At 42.4% G+C, this 19,381-nt stretch overlaps 1 protein-coding gene and 1 pseudogene across 1 annotated transcript; both read right to left on the reverse strand.

Annotated features, from left to right (window-relative positions):
• Window positions 1–3,854: 3,854 nt before the first annotated feature.
• Window positions 3,855–7,715, reverse strand: LOC135572830 (interferon gamma 1-like; annotated as a pseudogene).
• A 6,745-nt stretch (window positions 7,716–14,460) lies between these two features.
• On the reverse strand, window positions 14,461–18,361 carry LOC135572831 (interferon gamma 1-like). Its single transcript, XM_065021263.1, is given in 5 exon segments — window positions 14,461–15,044; window positions 16,935–17,019; window positions 17,021–17,136; window positions 17,661–17,720; window positions 18,137–18,361. Coding segments are annotated over 5 exon segments (540 nt in total). The 5' UTR covers window positions 18,266–18,361; the 3' UTR covers window positions 14,461–14,894.
• Window positions 18,362–19,381: the final 1,020 nt, after the last annotated feature.

A 19,381-nucleotide genomic window follows, 5' to 3' on the forward strand; every position in this document is an offset into this window, starting at 1 on the left:
CTGTATCAGCACTCAGAAGAGACTATGTGGTGTGAAACAGGAAGGGGCTTGGGCTGTCACTTAGGAGTAACACTGTCACAGAGCATTTCTTAGAAGACTTCTGTATTGCTAGATGCTAAATGCTAGTTGCTAGTTGCTAGTTGCTAATGCTAGTACAGATAGATTCTGATGCTATCTTTCATTGACACCCAGGCTTTTTCAAAGGGGGGACAGCGGCATTACATTCAGACAAATATTGATGTTGAAAGAATGTGGTTTGATTGAATTATCTATTGAAAACTGTTTATTTTCATGAACCACTTTTGCTTATTCAGGCTAGTTGCTAGTTGCTAGTGCATAGATACTTCTCAGTTTCCATGAGAGAGAAATGGTTAGGGTTGAGGGTGTCACTCTGTCACCTCAGAAAGGATGACAGGTTGGGGTTTCAGCGTAGGTCAGCCGCGCAACCCCATAACACGTCAGGTGACAAATCGGAATGGTGGGATCTGAAATAAAGGTTCCTACAACACACTCATCCTGCGACAACACCGAATGAATGACCTCACCGTCATAGTTCCAGAACCCGGGACAACACCGAATGAATGATCTCACTGTCATAGTTCCAGAACCCGGGACAACACCGAATGAATGACCTCACATCTTTACAGTTCCAGAACCCGGGACAACACCGAATGAATGACCTCACATGTCAGTTCCAGAACCGCAATCGGAAATGATGTGACTGAGCACAATTCAATTTACATCAGGGAAATAAAATTACGAAATTAACCCAATACTCAAATATCCCTCACTCTAAGAACAACTGTAGGTCTACTTAGAAATAACAGCACTTCAATAACATAGAATCCTAATTGGAAACTGGGTAAAAAAAAAAAAACATTTTAAAATACCAGAACCAAGACATGTAACAGGATATATTTTCAGGATAATTTATTCCCAGGATAGAAATACAGAACATTTGAGCCATTGATTGTAAACTATGACATCAAATCACATAGTACTACATCACCACTGTTATAAGGACCAACGGAAATTCCCTTCATACAAAGTTGATAAATATTCACTACTATAAATAATTACATCACATAATGTCATTGCACTTAAATTTAAAATAAATATGTTAAATAATGTTTAAGTTAATTAAATAAATAGCACCGTGAACAAGCCTGGTGACCAGTAGGTGAGGAAGCTGTGAGACAGTTGTTAAGTTTACGTTGGGAAAGTGACAAATTACAGTAGTCTCCTCTGTCTTCCTAATGTATTACAGTCTGTAGTCTCCTCTGTCTTCCTGATCTATTACAGTCTGTAGTCTCCTCTGTCTTCCTGATGTATTACAGTCTGTAGTCTCCTCTGTCTTCCTGATGTATTACAGTCTGTAGTCTCCTCTGTCTTCCTAATGTATTACAGTCTGTAGTCTCCTCTGTCTTCCTAATGTATTACAGTCTGTAGTCTCCTCTGTCTTCCTGATGTATTACAGTCTGTAGTCTCCTCTGTCTTCCTAATGTATTACAGTCTGTAGTCTCCTCTGTCTTCCTAATGTATTACAGTCTGTAGTCTCCTCTGTCTTCCTAATGTATTACAGTCTGTAGTCTCCTCTGTCTTCCTAATGTATTACAGTCTGTAGTCTCCTCTGTCTTCCTAATGTATTACAGTCTGTAGTCTCCTCTGTCTTCCTAATGTATTACAGTCTGTAGTCTCCTCTGTCTTCCTAATGTATTACAGTCTGTAGTCTCCTCTGTCTTCCTAATGTATTACAGTCTGTAGTCTCCTCTGTCTTCCTAATGTATTACAGTCTGTAGTCTCCTCTGTCTTCAGTCAGTCAGTTGGTGGTTCTGTCTGGTCTCAGTTCTGTGTGACCTTCTCGTCTCTCGGATGGAGAATGGTCCCCAGCTGGGAAGCTCTCTGGTAGACCTCTTTGAACTCGTTCACAGCCTTCCTCTGGACAACAGCATCGTTGGTCTAAACAGAAGTCACAACATACATTTAGAGAGATGTCATCATCTTGACCTGACCAGTGGAGTGTCCACTCTTGGAGGACGGTATTCAGACAACAATGGACTTATTAAAACTATGAGACACACAAGCACACATTTACTCACTCACTCACTCACTCACTCACCCACTCACCCACTCACTCACTCACTCACTCACTCACTCACTCACTCACTCACTCACTCACTCACCCACTCACCCACTCACTCACTCACTCACTCACTCTCTCTCTCTCTCTCTCTCTCTCTCTCTCTCTCTCTCTCTACCCACCTCTCTCTCTCTCTCTCTCTCTCTCTCTCTCTCTCTCTCTCTCACACAATTCCATTTCAATTCAAGGGGCTTTATTAGCATGATAAACATGTGTTAACATTTCCAAAGCTAGTGAAGTAGATAATATACAAAAGAGAAATAAACAATCAAAATGAACAGTAAACATCTCTCTCACTCATTTCTTTACTTTGACTCAATCATATGTTTGTTTCCCACTCACAGTTTTTATCAATTGCTAAAACACCATTTCTGAAACCTTGCTCCCATTTCCTGAAAACACTAAACACTAAACCTAAACACTCTTCAAGGGGTTAACCTCTGACTCCTCTTGCAAAATGAAACATTCGCCTCAAAACAGTTTTACCTGTTGTTCAAAATCAAACACTGCTCTCAAATAAATCATAAACAAAGTGATCAAAATGATATACACTCTCAAGCAGTCAGTAAACAATACACCGAAAAATAGAAAACACATTGTTCAAAACATACAATTCTCAGGGAGAAGTACATTTTTTATTTAAAAAAATATTCATATTTTTCCATCATTGTCTTTTGATGAACGAAAACATGTTCTATCATAGTAGCTCAAAATGGATCAGAAATTACTACTCTGCTTTGCTCTTTGCAATTTAGTTTTTGGTTCTTCCTCCTCCTTGTAGCCCTATTTTTACAGTACTGTACCCTGCATCTCACAAACTTGTCCTTTGTCTCTGTGACACTGTCATTCTTGTTCTTTGTTGATATGAACCTGCAACCAGTCAACATCTATTGAGCAGTCAGTACTGTTAATAAATGGAAAGCACAATGTTCAGGGACATACAATTCATCCATTGTACAGTATACAGCCTACAATGCACTGTACTACAGTATCCATTCTCAGACGTTCTCCTTGCCACCTTCAACAACCTGTTTGCTCTCTGAACTGGCTTATATTGGTTGTGTCGCATCATTTGAAACAGGTTAAATCAATGTTGAGTGGTTGTGTTCAATCAATGACATATGTTCTCTATTTTGTATTTGATTGTTGCCACTTGTGTTTACCAGTATGGATGACATGTGCATTAGAGTGCAGAATGTGTTTAAGAGTTTTGCTGAAAAGTCTAAGTGAGATCTGCAAATGGTGTTTTACCATGTGAAATGGTTGAAGGTATTGACAACAGACTGCATCATTAGCTAAATGAGTCCAGGCAACTGAGAACGTTGTTCAGCCAATGGGTTTTAGTGTTTTAGCAACTGAGAAAAACTGTAACTCACACAGACATGATACCCAATGGTACCACATTACATATATAGAGCAGAACACTTGACCCATAGGGCTCTGGTCAAAAGTAGTGCCCTATATAGGGAATAGTATGCCATTTGGACCACAGCTGTTGTTTGGGCCCCATGCAGGAGATGGTTTTGGTTTCAATACAAGAACAATTATAAAAGTCAGTCAGTCAATGTGTGATATTTCCATACAGCACCACACATCGATTAGTGTGTGTGTGTGTGTGTGTGTGTGTGTGTGTGTGTGCGTGCGTGCGTGCGTGCGTGCGTGCGTGCGTGCGCGCGTGTGTGCGTGTGGGATAGATAATATCAGTCATCAGAACTGTTTTCTTAATGTCAGTTTATTCTCTCGTAGAACTTACAGATCTGCTTCAACTGCAAGAAACAAGTCTTTATATTCCAAGAGAAAAGCATTTTTTATATAATAAATAATACATATTAATTAACAAAATAGATTCCTTTTGATTCATAAAAATATAAATACTCTTTTGACAATGATAAATAACTTAATAATATATTAAATAATAGATTAAATAACTTAATAATATAAATAGAGTTGTGTATCAAGGTGCTTCAATATGTATCTCAACTGTGGCTTTTGGAGGGGGGTTCCCCTAGGTACAGATCTAGGATCAGCCTCCCTCCCCCAATCCTAACCTTCACCGTTAGAGGGGGAAATGCTAAACTGACCCAAGGTCAGCTTCCAGGTGTATCTTCACCCTACACCTAGCAGTAAACAGTAAACACGATTGGTCATCTACATGATGTGTGATTTGAGCCTCTGGGCTTGCCGTCTCTTCCTGCGGTTGTCCTTCTTCAGATGGAACTTAAAGGCCAGTTTGGAGGCTTTTCGTAGATGGTAATGAACTCGGACAGAGCCTTCCCTGGACTGTGGTGTCACTGGTCTGAGACAGAAGATACAGGCATTAACTATCAGGTAATAAGTTCATCAGGTGTCATGATGATGGTGTCTATACAGTAGACTATACTACAGTCATGATGGTGTCTATACAGTAGACTATACTACAGTCATGATGGTGTCTATACAGTAGACTATACTACAGTCATGATGATGGTGTACAGTCAGACTATACTAGACTATACTACAGTCATGATGGTGTCTATACAGTAGACTATACTACAGTCATGATGGTGTCTATACAGTAGACTATACTACAGTCATGATGATGGTGTCTATACAGTAGACTATACTACAGTCATGATGATGGTGTCTATACAGTAGACTATACTACAGCCAATAATGATGGTGTCTATACAGTAGACTATACCACAGTCATGATGATGGTGTCTATACAGTAGACTATACTACAGTCATGATGGTGTCTATACAGTAGACTATACTACAGTCATGATGGTGTCTATACAGTAGACTATACTACAGTCATGATGGTGTCTATACAGTAGACTATACTACAGTCTTGATGGTGTCTATACAGTAGACTATACTACAGTCATGATGGTGTCTATACAGTAGACTATACTACCGTCATGATGTTCTGTCTTCATCAAGTCACTACTAAGGAAGTTCTGGATGTTCTGTCCCCATAGGACAGCCAAAGAGTTCTACCTGGAACCAAAATGGGTTCTCCTATGGGGACAGCTGAACCCTTTTTTCTAGGAGTGTGCAACATAGAAATGAGCATTCTGGGAAGTAGCAACATTTCTAACTAGCCTCTGACTTGGGAAGCGAGACACTGTTCAGGCACACAATATTTTTTTGGAGGCAAGCCGAAGTCGGTAGTCGAAGTTGGTAGCCAAAGTCTACGCCCCCTCGTCTGTGATTGGTCACCAGTAGGGATTCTTCAATGAATTCTCTTTTGTCATTGAACGAGACACGACTCGTCCTCATTAACATTTTTTCAATTGTAATATACTGCACCAAACATCCTAGTCAGATGCAAAATTACAAAAGATTTTCTCTGCAAAAACGTCAAAATTAACAACAGATTTCTTGAGTTACTGGGCTACGGAGTCTCAAAATGGACAAACAGAACTATTGCAACTTTTTTCTCGTCTTCAATCAAAGCCAAACAAGCCACACTCGTCTCCAGTGACTAAAGGCATCAACGTGCTGCAGTTCGGACTCGACTGGGTTGCAGCCGGAGGACGCCAGCATGTTGATCACTTGTGTCACTGTAGACGAGTTGTTGGCTTGTGTCATTTACAGGCAGTGGAACAAAACAAATAATAGATTGAATGAAGACGTGTGGAAGTAGACTAAACCAGATCTGTCTACAGTAAGGTGGTCTTCTTCCCCATGTAGGGAAGCTCACCGTGACGGCCCACAGGGTTAAATTATTGATTGAGTGATTGATTGATTGATGCTGTGGAGGGAAGCTCACCGTGACGGCCCACAGGGTTCAATTATTGATTGAGTGATTGATTGATTGATGCTGAGGAGGGAAGCTCACCAATTATTGATTGAGTGATTGATTGACGGCCCAAAGGGTTAAATTATTGATTGAGTGATTGATTGATTGATGCTGTGGAGGGAAGCTCACCTTGACGGCCCAAAGGGTAAAATTATTGATTGAGTGATTGATTGATTGATGCTGTGGAGGGAAGCTCACCTTGATGGCCCAAAGGGATAAATTATTGATTGAGTGATTGATTGATTGATGCTGTGGAGGGAAGCTCACCTTGATGGCCCAAAGGGATAAATTATTGATTGAGTGATTGATTGATTGATGCTGTGGAGGGAAGCTCACCGTGACGGCCCAAAGGGATACCTTATTGATTGAGTGATTGATTGATTGATGCTGTGGAGGGAAGCTCACCTTGATGGCCCACAGGTTCTGCAGGTGTGTCCTCAGCTCAGGTATCCTCCCCAGGAAATAGTGTTTCTGGGTCTCCTGAACCTTCCCCTTGACCTGGTCCAGCCTCTCCCTCACTTCCTGGTCCTCCGTCTGGTTCAGCATCTGGCTGAAGATACTCAGATACACGTCCAGAACCACACTCATCAACACCCTCTGCTCACTGTCCTGAGGGAGAGAAGGAGGGAGAGAGAGGGAGAGAGAGAGAGAGAGAGAGAGAGAGAGAGAGACAGAGAGAGAGAGAGGGAGAGAGAGAGAGAGAGAGAGAGAGAGAGAGAGAGACAGAGAGAGAGAGAGAGAGAGACACAGAGAGAGAGAGAGAGAGAGAGAGACAGAGAGACAGAGAGAGGAGAGAGAGAGAGAGAGAGAGAGAGAGAGACAGAGAGAGGGAGAGAGAGAGAGAGAGAGAGAGAGAGAGAGAGAGACAGAGAGAGACAGAGAGAGAGAGAGAGAGAGAGAGAGAGAGAGAGAGAGAGACAGAGAGAGAGAGAGAGAGAGAGAGAGAGAGAGAGAGAGAGAAAATACTTAATACAATACAATCTTGAAACTTAGTTTTGTCTCCAGCCTAGCCCAAGGGGTAAGCAGTAGTTTCACATTGGTGATATTAGCCTGAAGGGGATAACAATGTGTAACATTATATGTTACCTCAAACGTGTCCTTGGGGAAAACAGGGTTTCCGTTGAACAGTTGGTCCTTGGAGATCTTCTGAAAGAACAAGACATGATGACAATCAGTTGTTTTTCTCCTTCAACTTGCTGCAGTTTATTGCATATAGAGGACTCTTCTCCCCCTAATCAAAAGTATAGTGTCTGTCAGACCTGGGCTAAATACGTCAAATAACTTAAAATACATCATTTAGTTTGTCACGTACAATGGCAACAATGGAGTCGTCCCAAAAGTGCAAACTCCAAGCTACATCTAAGCTAAAGCTCACCTCAGATGGAAGTGTTTGAGCTGTTGGCCTCCCATTAGGAAGGAGATCTCCCTGTTATGTCTGTCTGTCTGTCTGTCTGTCTGTCTGTCTGTCTGTCTGTCAGGAGAAACCCCTGTTTCCCCAGTTAATAATGTGTATGATACTTACATAGTGGACTTTCAGTTTGTCTATGTTTCTCTTCATGTTCATTGATGTGTACTGAGCAGCATGACTCCATCCTAAAGTCATCCATCCCATCAAGCAGAAACACATCACAGCTCTTGATAACACATCCATGGCCCTCAACGTCACGCTGAAGATCCCTCAAAGATCAATAGTCCTCAATCGGTTTACGGTAACTTCAGTCAAAGTCCTTGACTTGAGTTGACTTAACGAGACCACCTTGTGTCTGACACGAACCAAGTCTTGTTGTTCTGTGTCTGTCTGACTGATGCGGAGGCTAAGACAGGCAAGTATTTATATAGTTGAGGCAGAGGCAGAAACGATAGAGGTGTGAGGTTGTGGGTTCTCTGACTGAGCGAAGTTTCCTTTAAATCAAACACCAACACACGGCCGCTCATTAACACCTTTTTTTTAGCAGCAGAGCAGGGGGGTCTTGGGTTGGAATCCCTAGGAAACAGGTAGTTTTGACACCTTCTGGGGAAGTTCTTTGGTGATGTGGGTATGATGAGGGGGAAGAGGAGGAGAATCAGGAGAAGGTATGTGGGGAGGGGGATGTCTGGGTTGATGTCATCTTAGAATGAACGCGTTTCTGCGTCCCAAACGGCACACTATTCCCCTACATAGTATGCTACTTTTGACCAGAGCCATGACGGGCTTCTTCGTGATTAGTGGTTCTAGCTGATCAACTAATGCAACTGTGGTGTTTCCTCTGACTGGCTTTGTAGTAAATGTTGCATGGTTTGATGTAATACTGAAACTAACACCAATGCCATCATGCTCTTATTAGATACTGCCATACCTGATATATACCATCTGTTGGTCTCTGTAGGCGTAGTTCTCTTTCATCATTGTAGGTCTGCCTCCCAAATGGCACCCTAGTCCTTATGTAGTGCACTACTTTAGATCAGGACCCATGGGGTAGTGCACTACTTTAGACCAGGGCCCATGGGGTAGTGCACTACTTTAGACCAGGGCCCATAGGGGTAGGGACCTACTTTAGACCAGGGCCCATAGGGATAGTGCACTACTTTAGACCAGGGCCCATGGCATGCCATTTGGGACATATCCCTAATTTCTGTAGGGAATACAGTTGATGTCTCTTTCGTCAGCGAATGAATAGGTTTGATAGACAGTTGAAAGTCATTAGATATTATCAATACATGTCAACTACATGATCAACAGTAAGTGGACAGCTGCTCGTCCAAAATCTCATTCCAAAATCATGGCCATTAATATGGAGTTGGTCCCCCCTTTGCTGCTGTAACAGCCTCCACTGTTCTGGGAAGGCTTTCCACTAGATGTTGGTACATTGCTGCTGTAACAGCCTCCACTCTTCTGGGAAGGCTTTCCACTAGATGTTGGGACATTGCTGCTGTAACAGCCTCCACTGTTCTGGGAAGGCTTTCCACTAGATGTTGGAACATTGCTGCTATAACAGCCTCCACTCTTCTGGGAAGGCTTTCCACTAGATGTTGGAACATTGCTGCTATAACAGCCTCCACTCTTCTGGGAAGGCTTTCCACTAGATGTTGGTACATTGCTGCTGTAACAGCCTCCACTCTTCTGGGAAGGCTTTCCACTAGATGTTGGGACATTGCTTCAGGGACTTACTTCCATTCAACCACAAGAGCATTAGTGAGATCGAGCACTGATGTTGGGCGATTAGGCCTGGCTCGCAGTCGGCGTTCCAATTCATCCCAAAGGTGTTTGATGGGGGTTGAGGTCAGGGCTCTGTGCAGACCCGTCAAGTTCTTCCACACTAATCTCGACACAAAACCATTTCTGTATGGAGCTCGCTTTGTGCACGGAGGCATTGTCTTGCTTGAAACAGCAAAGGACCTTCCCCAAACAAAGTTGGAAGCACAGAACCGTCTAGAACGTCATTTGTATGCTGTTGCGTTAAGATTTCCCTTCACAAGGGGCCTAGCCCGAACCATGAAAAACAGGCCCAGACCATTATCCCTCCTCCACCAAACTTTACAGTTGGCACTATGCATTCAGACAGGTAGCGTTCTCCTGGCATCCGCCAAACTCAAATTCGTCCGTCGGACTGCCAAATGGTGAAGCATGATTCATCACTCCAGAGAACGTGTTTCCACTGGTGGCGAGCTTTACACCACTCCAGCCGACGCTTGGCATTGCGCATGGTGATCTTATGCTTGTGTGCGGCTGCTTGGCCATGGAAACCCATTTCATGAAGCTCCCGACAAACAGTTCTTGTGCTGACGTTGCTCCCAGAAGCAGTTTGGAACTCGGTAGTGAGTGTTGCATCTCAGCACTCGGTGGTCCTGTTCTGTGGGCTTGCGTGGCCTACCACTTTGCGGCTTAGCCGTTGTTGCTCCTAGACGTTTCCACTTCACTATAACAGCACTTCCAGTTGACCAGGGAAGCTCTAGCAGGACAGTAATTTGACAAACTGACTTGTTGGAAAGTTGTCATCCTTTGACGGTGCCACGTTGAAAGTCACTGAGCTCCTCAGTGAGGTCATTCTACTGCCAATGTTTGTCAATGGAGATTGCATGGCTGTGTGCTAGATTTTATACACCTGTCAGCAACTGGTGTGGCTGAAATAGCTGAATCCACTAATTTGAAAAGGTGTCCACATACTTTTGTATATATAGTATACATACATATGATGTAAAATGCACATAGAGGTTTCAATATTTAGAGAATATTCATCAATATTCCAAAGAAAACGTCATTCATTCAGAGCAGGATTTGCATTGACTGTAAACCAGCTACATCTATTTTATTATCATCAACTATAGTTTACATATAGTTCATATTTTACCATTATTTATGGGGAAAGGAAATATACTTTTTCTTTGTATTTATTTATCTAGGCCAAAGAGCATTGTGTCTGCTGGCATTACAGAGGCACAGATAGCAGAGCAGTGGAGAATGTCTCTCTCTCCTTCCCTCGCTCTCTCTCTCTCTGTCTCTCTCTCTCTCTCCTTCCCTCGCTCTCTCTCTCTCTCTCTCTCTCTCTCTCTCTCTCTCTCTCTCTTTTCTCTCTGTCTCTCTCTCTCTCTCTCTCTCTCTCTCTCTCTTTGTCTCTCTTTGTCTCTCTCTCTCTCTCTCTCTCTCTCTCTCTCTCTCTCTCTCTCTCTCTCTCTCCCTCCCAGTCAGTGTGCTAGCATCCTAAAATGGCACCCTATTCCCTATTTAGTGCACTACTTTTGACCAGGTAGTGCACTAGGTAGGGAATAGGGTGTCATTGAGACCCATGCTGTATCAGCTGTATCAGCACTCAGAAGAGACTATGTGGTGTGAAACAGGAAGGGGCTTGGGCTGTCACTTAGGAGTAACACTGTCACAGAGCATTTCTTAGAAGACTTCTGTATTGCTAGATGCTAAATGCTAGTTGCTAGTTGCTAGTTGCTAATGCTAGTACAGATAGATTCTGATGCTATCTTTCATTGACACCCAGGCTTTTTCAAAGGGGGGACAGCGGCATTACATTCAGACAAATATTGATGTTGAAAGAATGTGGTTTGATTGAATTATCTATTGAAAACTGTTTATTTTCATGAACCACTTTTGCTTATTCAGGCTAGTTGCTAGTTGCTAGTGCATAGATACTTCTCAGTTTCCATGAGAGAGAAATGGTTAGGGTTGAGGGTGTCACTCTGTCACCTCAGAAAGGATGACAGGTTGGGGTTTCAGCGTAGGTCAGCCGCGCAACCCCATAACACGTCAGGTGACAAATCGGAATGGTGGGATCTGAAATAAAGGTTCCTACAACACACTCATCCTGCGACAACACCGAATGAATGACCTCACCGTCATAGTTCCAGAACCCCGGGACAACACCGAATGAATGATCTCACTGTCATAGTTCCAGAACCCCGGGACAACACCGAATGAATGACCTCACATCTTTACAGTTCCGGAACCGCAATCGGAAATGATGTGACTGAGCACAATTCAATTTACATCAGGGAAATAAAATTACGAAATTAACCCAATACTCAAATATCCCTCACTCTAAGAACAACTGTAGGTCTACTTAGAAATAACAGCACTTCAATAACATAGAATCCTAATTGGAAACTGGGTAAAAAAAAAAAAAACATTTTAAAATACCAGAACCAAGACATGTAACAGGATATATTTTCAGGATAATTTATTCCCAGGATAGAAATACAGAACATTTGAGCCATTGATTGTAAACTATGACATCAAATCACATAGTACTACATCACCACTGTTATAAGGACCAACGGAAATTCCCTTCATACAAAGTTGATAAATATTCACTACTATAAATAATTACATCACATAATGTCATTGCACTTAAATTTAAAATAAATATGTTAAATAATGTTTAAGTTAATTAAATAAATAGCACCGTGAACAAGCCTGGTGACCAGTAGGTGAGGAAGCTGTGAGACAGTTGTTAAGTTTACGTTGGGAAAGTGACAAATTACAGTAGTCTCCTCTGTCTTCCTAATGTATTACAGTCTGTAGTCTCCTCTGTCTTCCTGATCTATTACAGTCTGTAGTCTCCTCTGTCTTCCTGATGTATTACAGTCTGTAGTCTCCTCTGTCTTCCTGATGTATTACAGTCTGTAGTCTCCTCTGTCTTCCTAATGTATTACAGTCTGTAGTCTCCTCTGTCTTCCTAATGTATTACAGTCTGTAGTCTCCTCTGTCTTCCTGATGTATTACAGTCTGTAGTCTCCTCTGTCTTCCTAATGTATTACAGTCTGTAGTCTCCTCTGTCTTCCTAATGTATTACAGTCTGTAGTCTCCTCTGTCTTCCTAATGTATTACAGTCTGTAGTCTCCTCTGTCTTCCTAATGTATTACAGTCTGTAGTCTCCTCTGTCTTCCTAATGTATTACAGTCTGTAGTCTCCTCTGTCTTCCTAATGTATTACAGTCTGTAGTCTCCTCTGTCTTCCTAATGTATTACAGTCTGTAGTCTCCTCTGTCTTCCTAATGTATTACAGTCTGTAGTCTCCTCTGTCTTCCTAATGTATTACAGTCTGTAGTCTCCTCTGTCTTCAGTCAGTCAGTTGGTGGTTCTGTCTGGTCTCAGTTCTGTGTGACCTTCTCGTCTCTCGGATGGAGAATGGTCCCCAGCTGGGAAGCTCTCTGGTAGACCTCTTTGAACTCGTTCACAGCCTTCCTCTGGACAACAGCATCGTTGGTCTAAACAGAAGTCACAACATACATTTAGAGAGATGTCATCATCTTGACCTGACCAGTGGAGTGTCCACTCTTGGAGGACGGTATTCAGACAACAATGGACTTATTAAAACTATGAGACACACAAGCACACATTTACTCACTCACTCACTCACTCACCCACTCACCCACTCACCCACTCACTCACTCACTCACTCACTCACTCACTCACTCACTCTCTCACTCACTCACTCACTCACTCACTCACTCACTCTCTCTCTCTCTCTCTCTCTCTCTCTCTCTCTCTCTCTCTCTCTCTCTCTCTCTCTCTCTCTCTCTCTCTCTCTCTCTCTCACACAATTCAATTTCAATTCAAGGGGCTTTATTAGCATGATAAACATGTGTTAACATTTCCAAAGCTAGTGAAGTAGATAATATACAAAAGAGAAATAAACAATCAAAATGAACAGTAAACATCTCTCTCACTCATTTCTTTACTTTGACTCAATCATATGTTTGTTTCCCACTCACAGTTTTTATCAATTGCTAAAACACCATTTCTGAAACCTTGCTCCCATTTCCTGAAAACACTAAACACTAAACCTCATCTTCAAGGGGTTAACCTCTGACTCCTCTTGCAAAATGAAACATTCGCCTCAAAACAGTTTTACCTGTTGTTCAAAATCAAACACTGCTCTCAAATAAATCATAAACAAAGTGATCAAAATGATATACACTCTCAAGCAGTCAGTAAACAATACACCGAAAAATAGAAAACACATTGTTCAAAACATACAATTCTCAGGGAGAAGTACATTTTTTATTTAAAAAAATATTCATATTTTTCCATCATTGTCTTTTGATGAACGAAAACATGTTCTATCATAGTAGCTCAAAATGGATCAGAAATTACTACTCTGCTTTGCACTTTGCAATTTAGTTTGTTGTTCTTCCTCCTCCTTGTACCCCTATTTTTACAGTACTGTACCCTGCATCTCACAAACTTGTCCTTTGTCTCTGTGACACTGTCATTCTTGTTCTTTGTTGATATGAACCTGCAACCAGTCAACATCTATTGAGCAGTCAGTACTGTTAATAAATGGAAAGCACAATGTTCAGGGACATACAATTCATCCATTGTACAGTATACAGCCTACAATGCACTGTACTACAGTATCCATTCTCAGACCTTCTCCTTCCCACCTTCAACAACCTGTTTGCTCTCTGAACTGGCTTATATTGGTTGTGTCGCATCATTTGAAACAGGTTAAATCAATGTTGAGTGGTTGTGTTCAATCAATGACATATGTTCTCTATTTGTATTTGATTGTTGCCACTTGTGTTTACCAGTATGGATGACATGTGCATTAGAGTGCAGAATGTGTTTAAGAGTTTTGCTGAAAAGTCTAAGTGAGATCTGCAAATGGTGTTTTACCATGTGAAATGGTTGAAGGTATTGACAACAGACTGCATCATTAGCTAAATGAGTCCAGGCAACTGAGAACGTTGTTCAGCCAATGGGTTTTAGTGTTTTAGCAACTGAGAAAAACTGTAACTCACACAGACATGATACCCAATGGTACCACATTACATATATAGAGCAGAACACTTGACCCATAGGGCTCTGGTCAAAAGTAGTGCCCTATATAGGGAATAGTATGCCATTTGGACCACAGCTGTTGTTTGGGCCCCATGCAGGAGATGGTTTTGGTTTCAATACAAGAACAATTATAAAAGTCAGTCAGTCAATGTGTGATATTTCCATACAGCACCACACATCGATTAGTGTGTGTGTGCGTGCGTGCGTGCGTGCGTGCGTGCGTGCGTGCGTGCGTGCGTGTGGGATAGATAATATCAGTCATCAGAACTGTTTTCTTAATGTCAGTTTATTCTCTCGTAGAACTTACAGATCTGCTTCAACTGCAAGAAACAAGTCTTTATATTCCAAGAGAAAAGCATTTTTTATATAATAAATAATACATATTAATTAACAAAATAGATTCCTTTTGATTCATAAAAATATAAATACTCTTTTGACAATGATAAATAACTTAATAATATATTAAATAATAGATTAAATAACTTAATAATATAAATAGAGTTGTGTATCAAGGTGCTTCAATATGTATCTCAACTGTGGCTTTTGGAGGGGGGTTCCCCTAGGTACAGATCTAGGATCAGCCTCCCTCCCCCAATCCTAACCTTCACCGTTAGAGGGGGAAATGCTAAACTGACCCAAGGTCAGCTTCCAGGTGTATCTTCACCCTACACCTAGCAGTAAACAGTAAACACGATTGGTCATCTACATGATGTGTGATTTGAGCCTCTGGGCTTGCCGTCTCTTCCTGCGGTTGTCCTTCTTCAGATGGAACTTAAGGGCCAGTTTGGAGGCTTTCTCGTAGATGGTAATGAACTCGGACAGAGCCTTCCCCTGGACTGTGGTGTCACTGGTCTGAGACAGAAGATACAGGCATTAACTATCAGGTAATTAGTTCATCAGGTGTCATGATGATGGTGTCTATACAGTAGACTATACTACAGCCATGATGGTGTCTATACAGTAGACTATACTACAGTCATGATGACGGTGTCTATACAGTAGACTATACTACAGTCATGATGATGGTGTCTATACAGTAGACTATACTACAGTCATGATGGTGTCTATACAGTAGACTATACTACAGTCATGATGGTGTCTATACAGTAGACTATACTACAGTCATGATGGTGTCTATACAGTAGACTATACTACAGTCATGATGATGGTGTCTATACAGTAGACTATACTACAGCCATGATGATGGTGTCTATACAGTAGACTATACTACAGTCATGATGGTGTCTATACAGTAGACTATACTACAGTCATGATGATGGTGTCTATACAGTAGACTATACTACAGTCATGATGATGGTGTCTATACAGTAGACTATACTACAGTCATGATGGTGTCTATACAGTAGACTATACTACAGTCATGATGGTGTCTATACAGTAGACTATACTACAGTCATGATGGTGTCTATACAGTAGACTATACTACAGTCATGATGGTGTCTATACAGTAGACTATACTACAGTCATGATGGTGTCTATACAGTAGACTATACTACCGTCATGATGTTCTGTCTTCATCAAGTCACTACTAAGGAAGTTCTGGATGTTCTGTCCCCATAGGACAGCCAAAGAGTTCTACCTGGAACCAAAATGGGTTCTCCTATGGGGACAGCTGAACCCTTTTTTCTAGGAGTGTGCAACATAGAAATGAGCATTCTGGGAAGTAGCAACATTTCTAACTAGCCTCTGACTTGGGAAGCGAAGACACTGTTCAGGCACACAATATTTTTTTGGAGGCAAGCCAAGTCGGTAGTCAAGTTGGTAGCCAAAGTCTACGCCCCCTCGTCTGTGATTGGTCACCAGTAGGGATTCTTCAATGAATTCTCTTTTTGTCATTGAACGAGACACGACTCGTCCTCATTAACATTTTTTCAATTGTAATATACTGCACCAAACATCCTAGTCAGATGCAAAATTACAAAGATTTTCTCTGCAAAACGTCAAAATTAACAACAGATTTCTTGAGTTACTGGGCTACGGAGTCTCAAAATGGACAAACAGAACTATTGCAACTTTTTTCTCGTCTTCAATCAAAGCCAAACAAGCCACACTCGTCTCCAGTGACTAAAGGCATCAACGTGCTGCAGTTCGGACTCGACTGGGTTGCAGCCGGAGGACGCCAGCATGTTGATCACTTGTGTCACTGTAGACGCAGTTGTTGGCTTGTGTCATTTACAGCAGTGGAACAAAACAAATAATAGATTGAATGAAGACGTGTGGAAGTAGACTAAACCAGATCTGTCTACAGTAAGGTGGTCTTCTTCCCCATGTAGGGAAGCTCACCGTGACGGCCCACAGGGTTAAATTATTGATTGAGTGATTGATTGATTGATGCTGTGGAGGGAAGCTCACCGTGACGGCCCACAGGGTTCAATTATTGATTGAGTGATTGATTGATTGATGCTGAGGAGGGAAGCTCACCTTGACGGCCCAAAGGGTTAAATTATTGATTGATGTGATTGATAAATTATTGATTGAGTGATTGATTGATTGATGCTGTGGAGGGAAGCTCACCTTGACGGCCCAAAGGGTAAAATTATTGATTGAGTGATTGATTGATTGATGCTGTGGAGGGAAGCTCACCTTGATGGCCCAAAGGGATAAATTATTGATTGAGTGATTGATTGATTGATGCTGTGGAGGGAAGCTCACCGTGACGGCCCAAAGGGATACCTTATTGATTGAGTGATTGATTGATTGATGCTGTGGAGGGAAGCTCACCTTGATGGCCCACAGGTTCTGCAGGTGTGTCCTCAGCTCAGGTATCCTCCCCAGGAAATAGTGTTTCTGGGTCTCCTGAACCTTCCTTGACCTGGTCCAGCCTCTCCCTCACTTCCTGGTCCTCCGTCTGGTTCAGCATCTGGCTGAAGATACTCAGATACACGTCCAGAACCACACTCATCAACACCCTCTGCTCACTGTCCTGAGACAGGAGAGGGAGAGGGAGAGAGAGGGAGAGAGAGAGAGAGAGAGAGAGAGAGAGAGAGAGAGAGAGAGAGAGAGAGAGAGAGGAGAGACAGGAGAGAGAGAGAGAGAGAGAGAGAGAGAGAGAGAGAGAGAGACAGAGAGAGAGAGAGAGAGAGAGAGAGAGAGAGAGACAGAGAGAGGAGACAGAGAGAGAGAGAGAGAGAGAGAGAGAGAGAGAGAGAGAGACAGAGAGAGGGAGAGAGAGAGAGAGAGAGAGAGAGAGAGAGACAGAGAGACAGAGAGACAGAGAGAGGGAGAGAGAGGGAGAGAGAGAGAAAGAGAGAGAGAGAGAGAGAGAGAGACAGAGAGAGAGACAGAGAGAGAGAGAGACAGAGAGAGAGAGAGAGAGAGAGAAAATACTTAATACAATACAATCTTGAAACTTAGTTTTGTCTCCAGCCTAGCCCAAAGGGTAAGCAGTAGTTTCACATTGGTGATATTAGCCTGAAGGGGATAACAATGTGTAACATTATATGTTACCTCAAACGTGTCCTTGGGGAAAACAGGGTTTCCGTTGAACAGTTGGTCCTTGGAGATCTTCTGAAAGAACAAGACATGATGACAATCAGTTGTTTTTCTCCTTCAACTTGCTGCAGTTTATTGCATATAGAGGACTCTTCTCCCCCTAATCAAAAGTATAGTGTCTGTCAGACCTGGGCTAAATACGTCAAATAACTTAAAATACATCATTTAGTTTGTCACGTACAATGGCAACAATGGAGTCGTCCCAAAAGTGCAAACTCCAAGCTACATCTAAGCTAAAGCTCACCTCAGATGGAAGTGTTTGAGCTGTTGGCCTCCCATTAGGAAGGAGATCTCCCTGTTATGTCTGTCTGTCTGTCTGTCTGTCTGTCTGTCTGTCTGTCTGTCTGTCTGTCTGTCTGTCTGTCTGTCTGTCTGTCTGTCTGTCAGGAGAAACCCCTGTTTCCCCAGTTAATAATGTGTATGATACTTACATAGTGGACTTTCAGTTTGTCTATGTTTCTCTTCATGTTCATTGATGTGTACTGAGCAGCATGACTCCATCCTAAAGTCATCCATCCCATCAAGCAGAAACACATCATAGCCCTTGATAACACATCCATGGCCCTCAACGTCACGCTGAAGATCCCTCAAAGATCAATAGTCCTCAATCGGTTTACGGTAACTTCAGTCAAAGTCCTTGACTTGAGTTGACTTAACGAGACACCTTGTAGCTGAGACGACCCAAGTCTTGTTCTTCTGTGTCTGTCTGACTGATGCTGAGGCTAAGACAGGCAAGTATTTATATAGTTGAGGCAGAGGCAGAAACGATAGAGGTGTGAGGTTGTGGGTTCTCTGACTGAGCGAAGTTTCCTTTAAATCAAACACCAACACACGGCCGCTCATTAACACCTGCTTTTAGCAGCAGAGCAGGGGTCTTTGGTTGGAATCCCTAGGAAACAGAGTAGTTTTGACACCTTCTGGGGAAGTTCTTTGCATGTGATTGTAAAGTTCAGTGTTGCTAGTGAAGGCAGAGCCTGTCTGTTGACTTCTGTGTTGCTAGATGAAGAAGAGAACAGAGCCCTGTCTGTTGACTTCTGTGTTGCTGAAGAGAACAGAGATTTGACTTCTGTGTTGCTAGATTTAGAAGAGAAACAGAGCCCTGTCTGTTGACTTCTGTGTTGCTAGATGAAGAGAACAGAGCCCTGTCTGTTGACTTCTGTGTTGCTAGAGAACAGAGCCCTGTCTGTTGCTTCTGTGTTGCTAGAGAACAGAGCCCTGTCTTCTGTGTTGCTAGAGAACAGAGCCCTCTGTTGACTTCTGTGTTGCTAGAGAGAAACAGAGCCCTCTGTTGACTTCTGTGTTGCTAGATGAAGAGAGAACAGAGCCCTGTCTGTTGGCTTCTGTGTTGCTGTGAGCCCTGTCTGCTGAATTTGCTAGAGAACAGAGCCCTGTCTGTTGACTTCTGTGTTTGCTAGAGAACAGAGCCCTGTCTGTTGACTTCTGTGTTGCTAGAGAACAGAGCCCTGTCTGTTGACTTCTGTGTTGCTAGAGAACAGAGCCCTGTCTGTTGACTTCTGTGTTGCTAGAGAACAGAGCCCTGTCTGTTGACTTCTGTCTTGCTACAGTAGATGATAGTTGCTGGTTGCTAATGCTAGTACAGATAGATGCTGATGCTATCTTTCATTGACACCCAAACAAGTATTGATATTTACAGAATGTGGATTGATTTAAACAAT

This window comes from Oncorhynchus nerka, linkage group LG8, assembly GCF_034236695.1.
Source record: "Oncorhynchus nerka isolate Pitt River linkage group LG8, Oner_Uvic_2.0, whole genome shotgun sequence".
Taxonomy (NCBI): Eukaryota; Metazoa; Chordata; class Actinopteri; order Salmoniformes; family Salmonidae; genus Oncorhynchus; species Oncorhynchus nerka.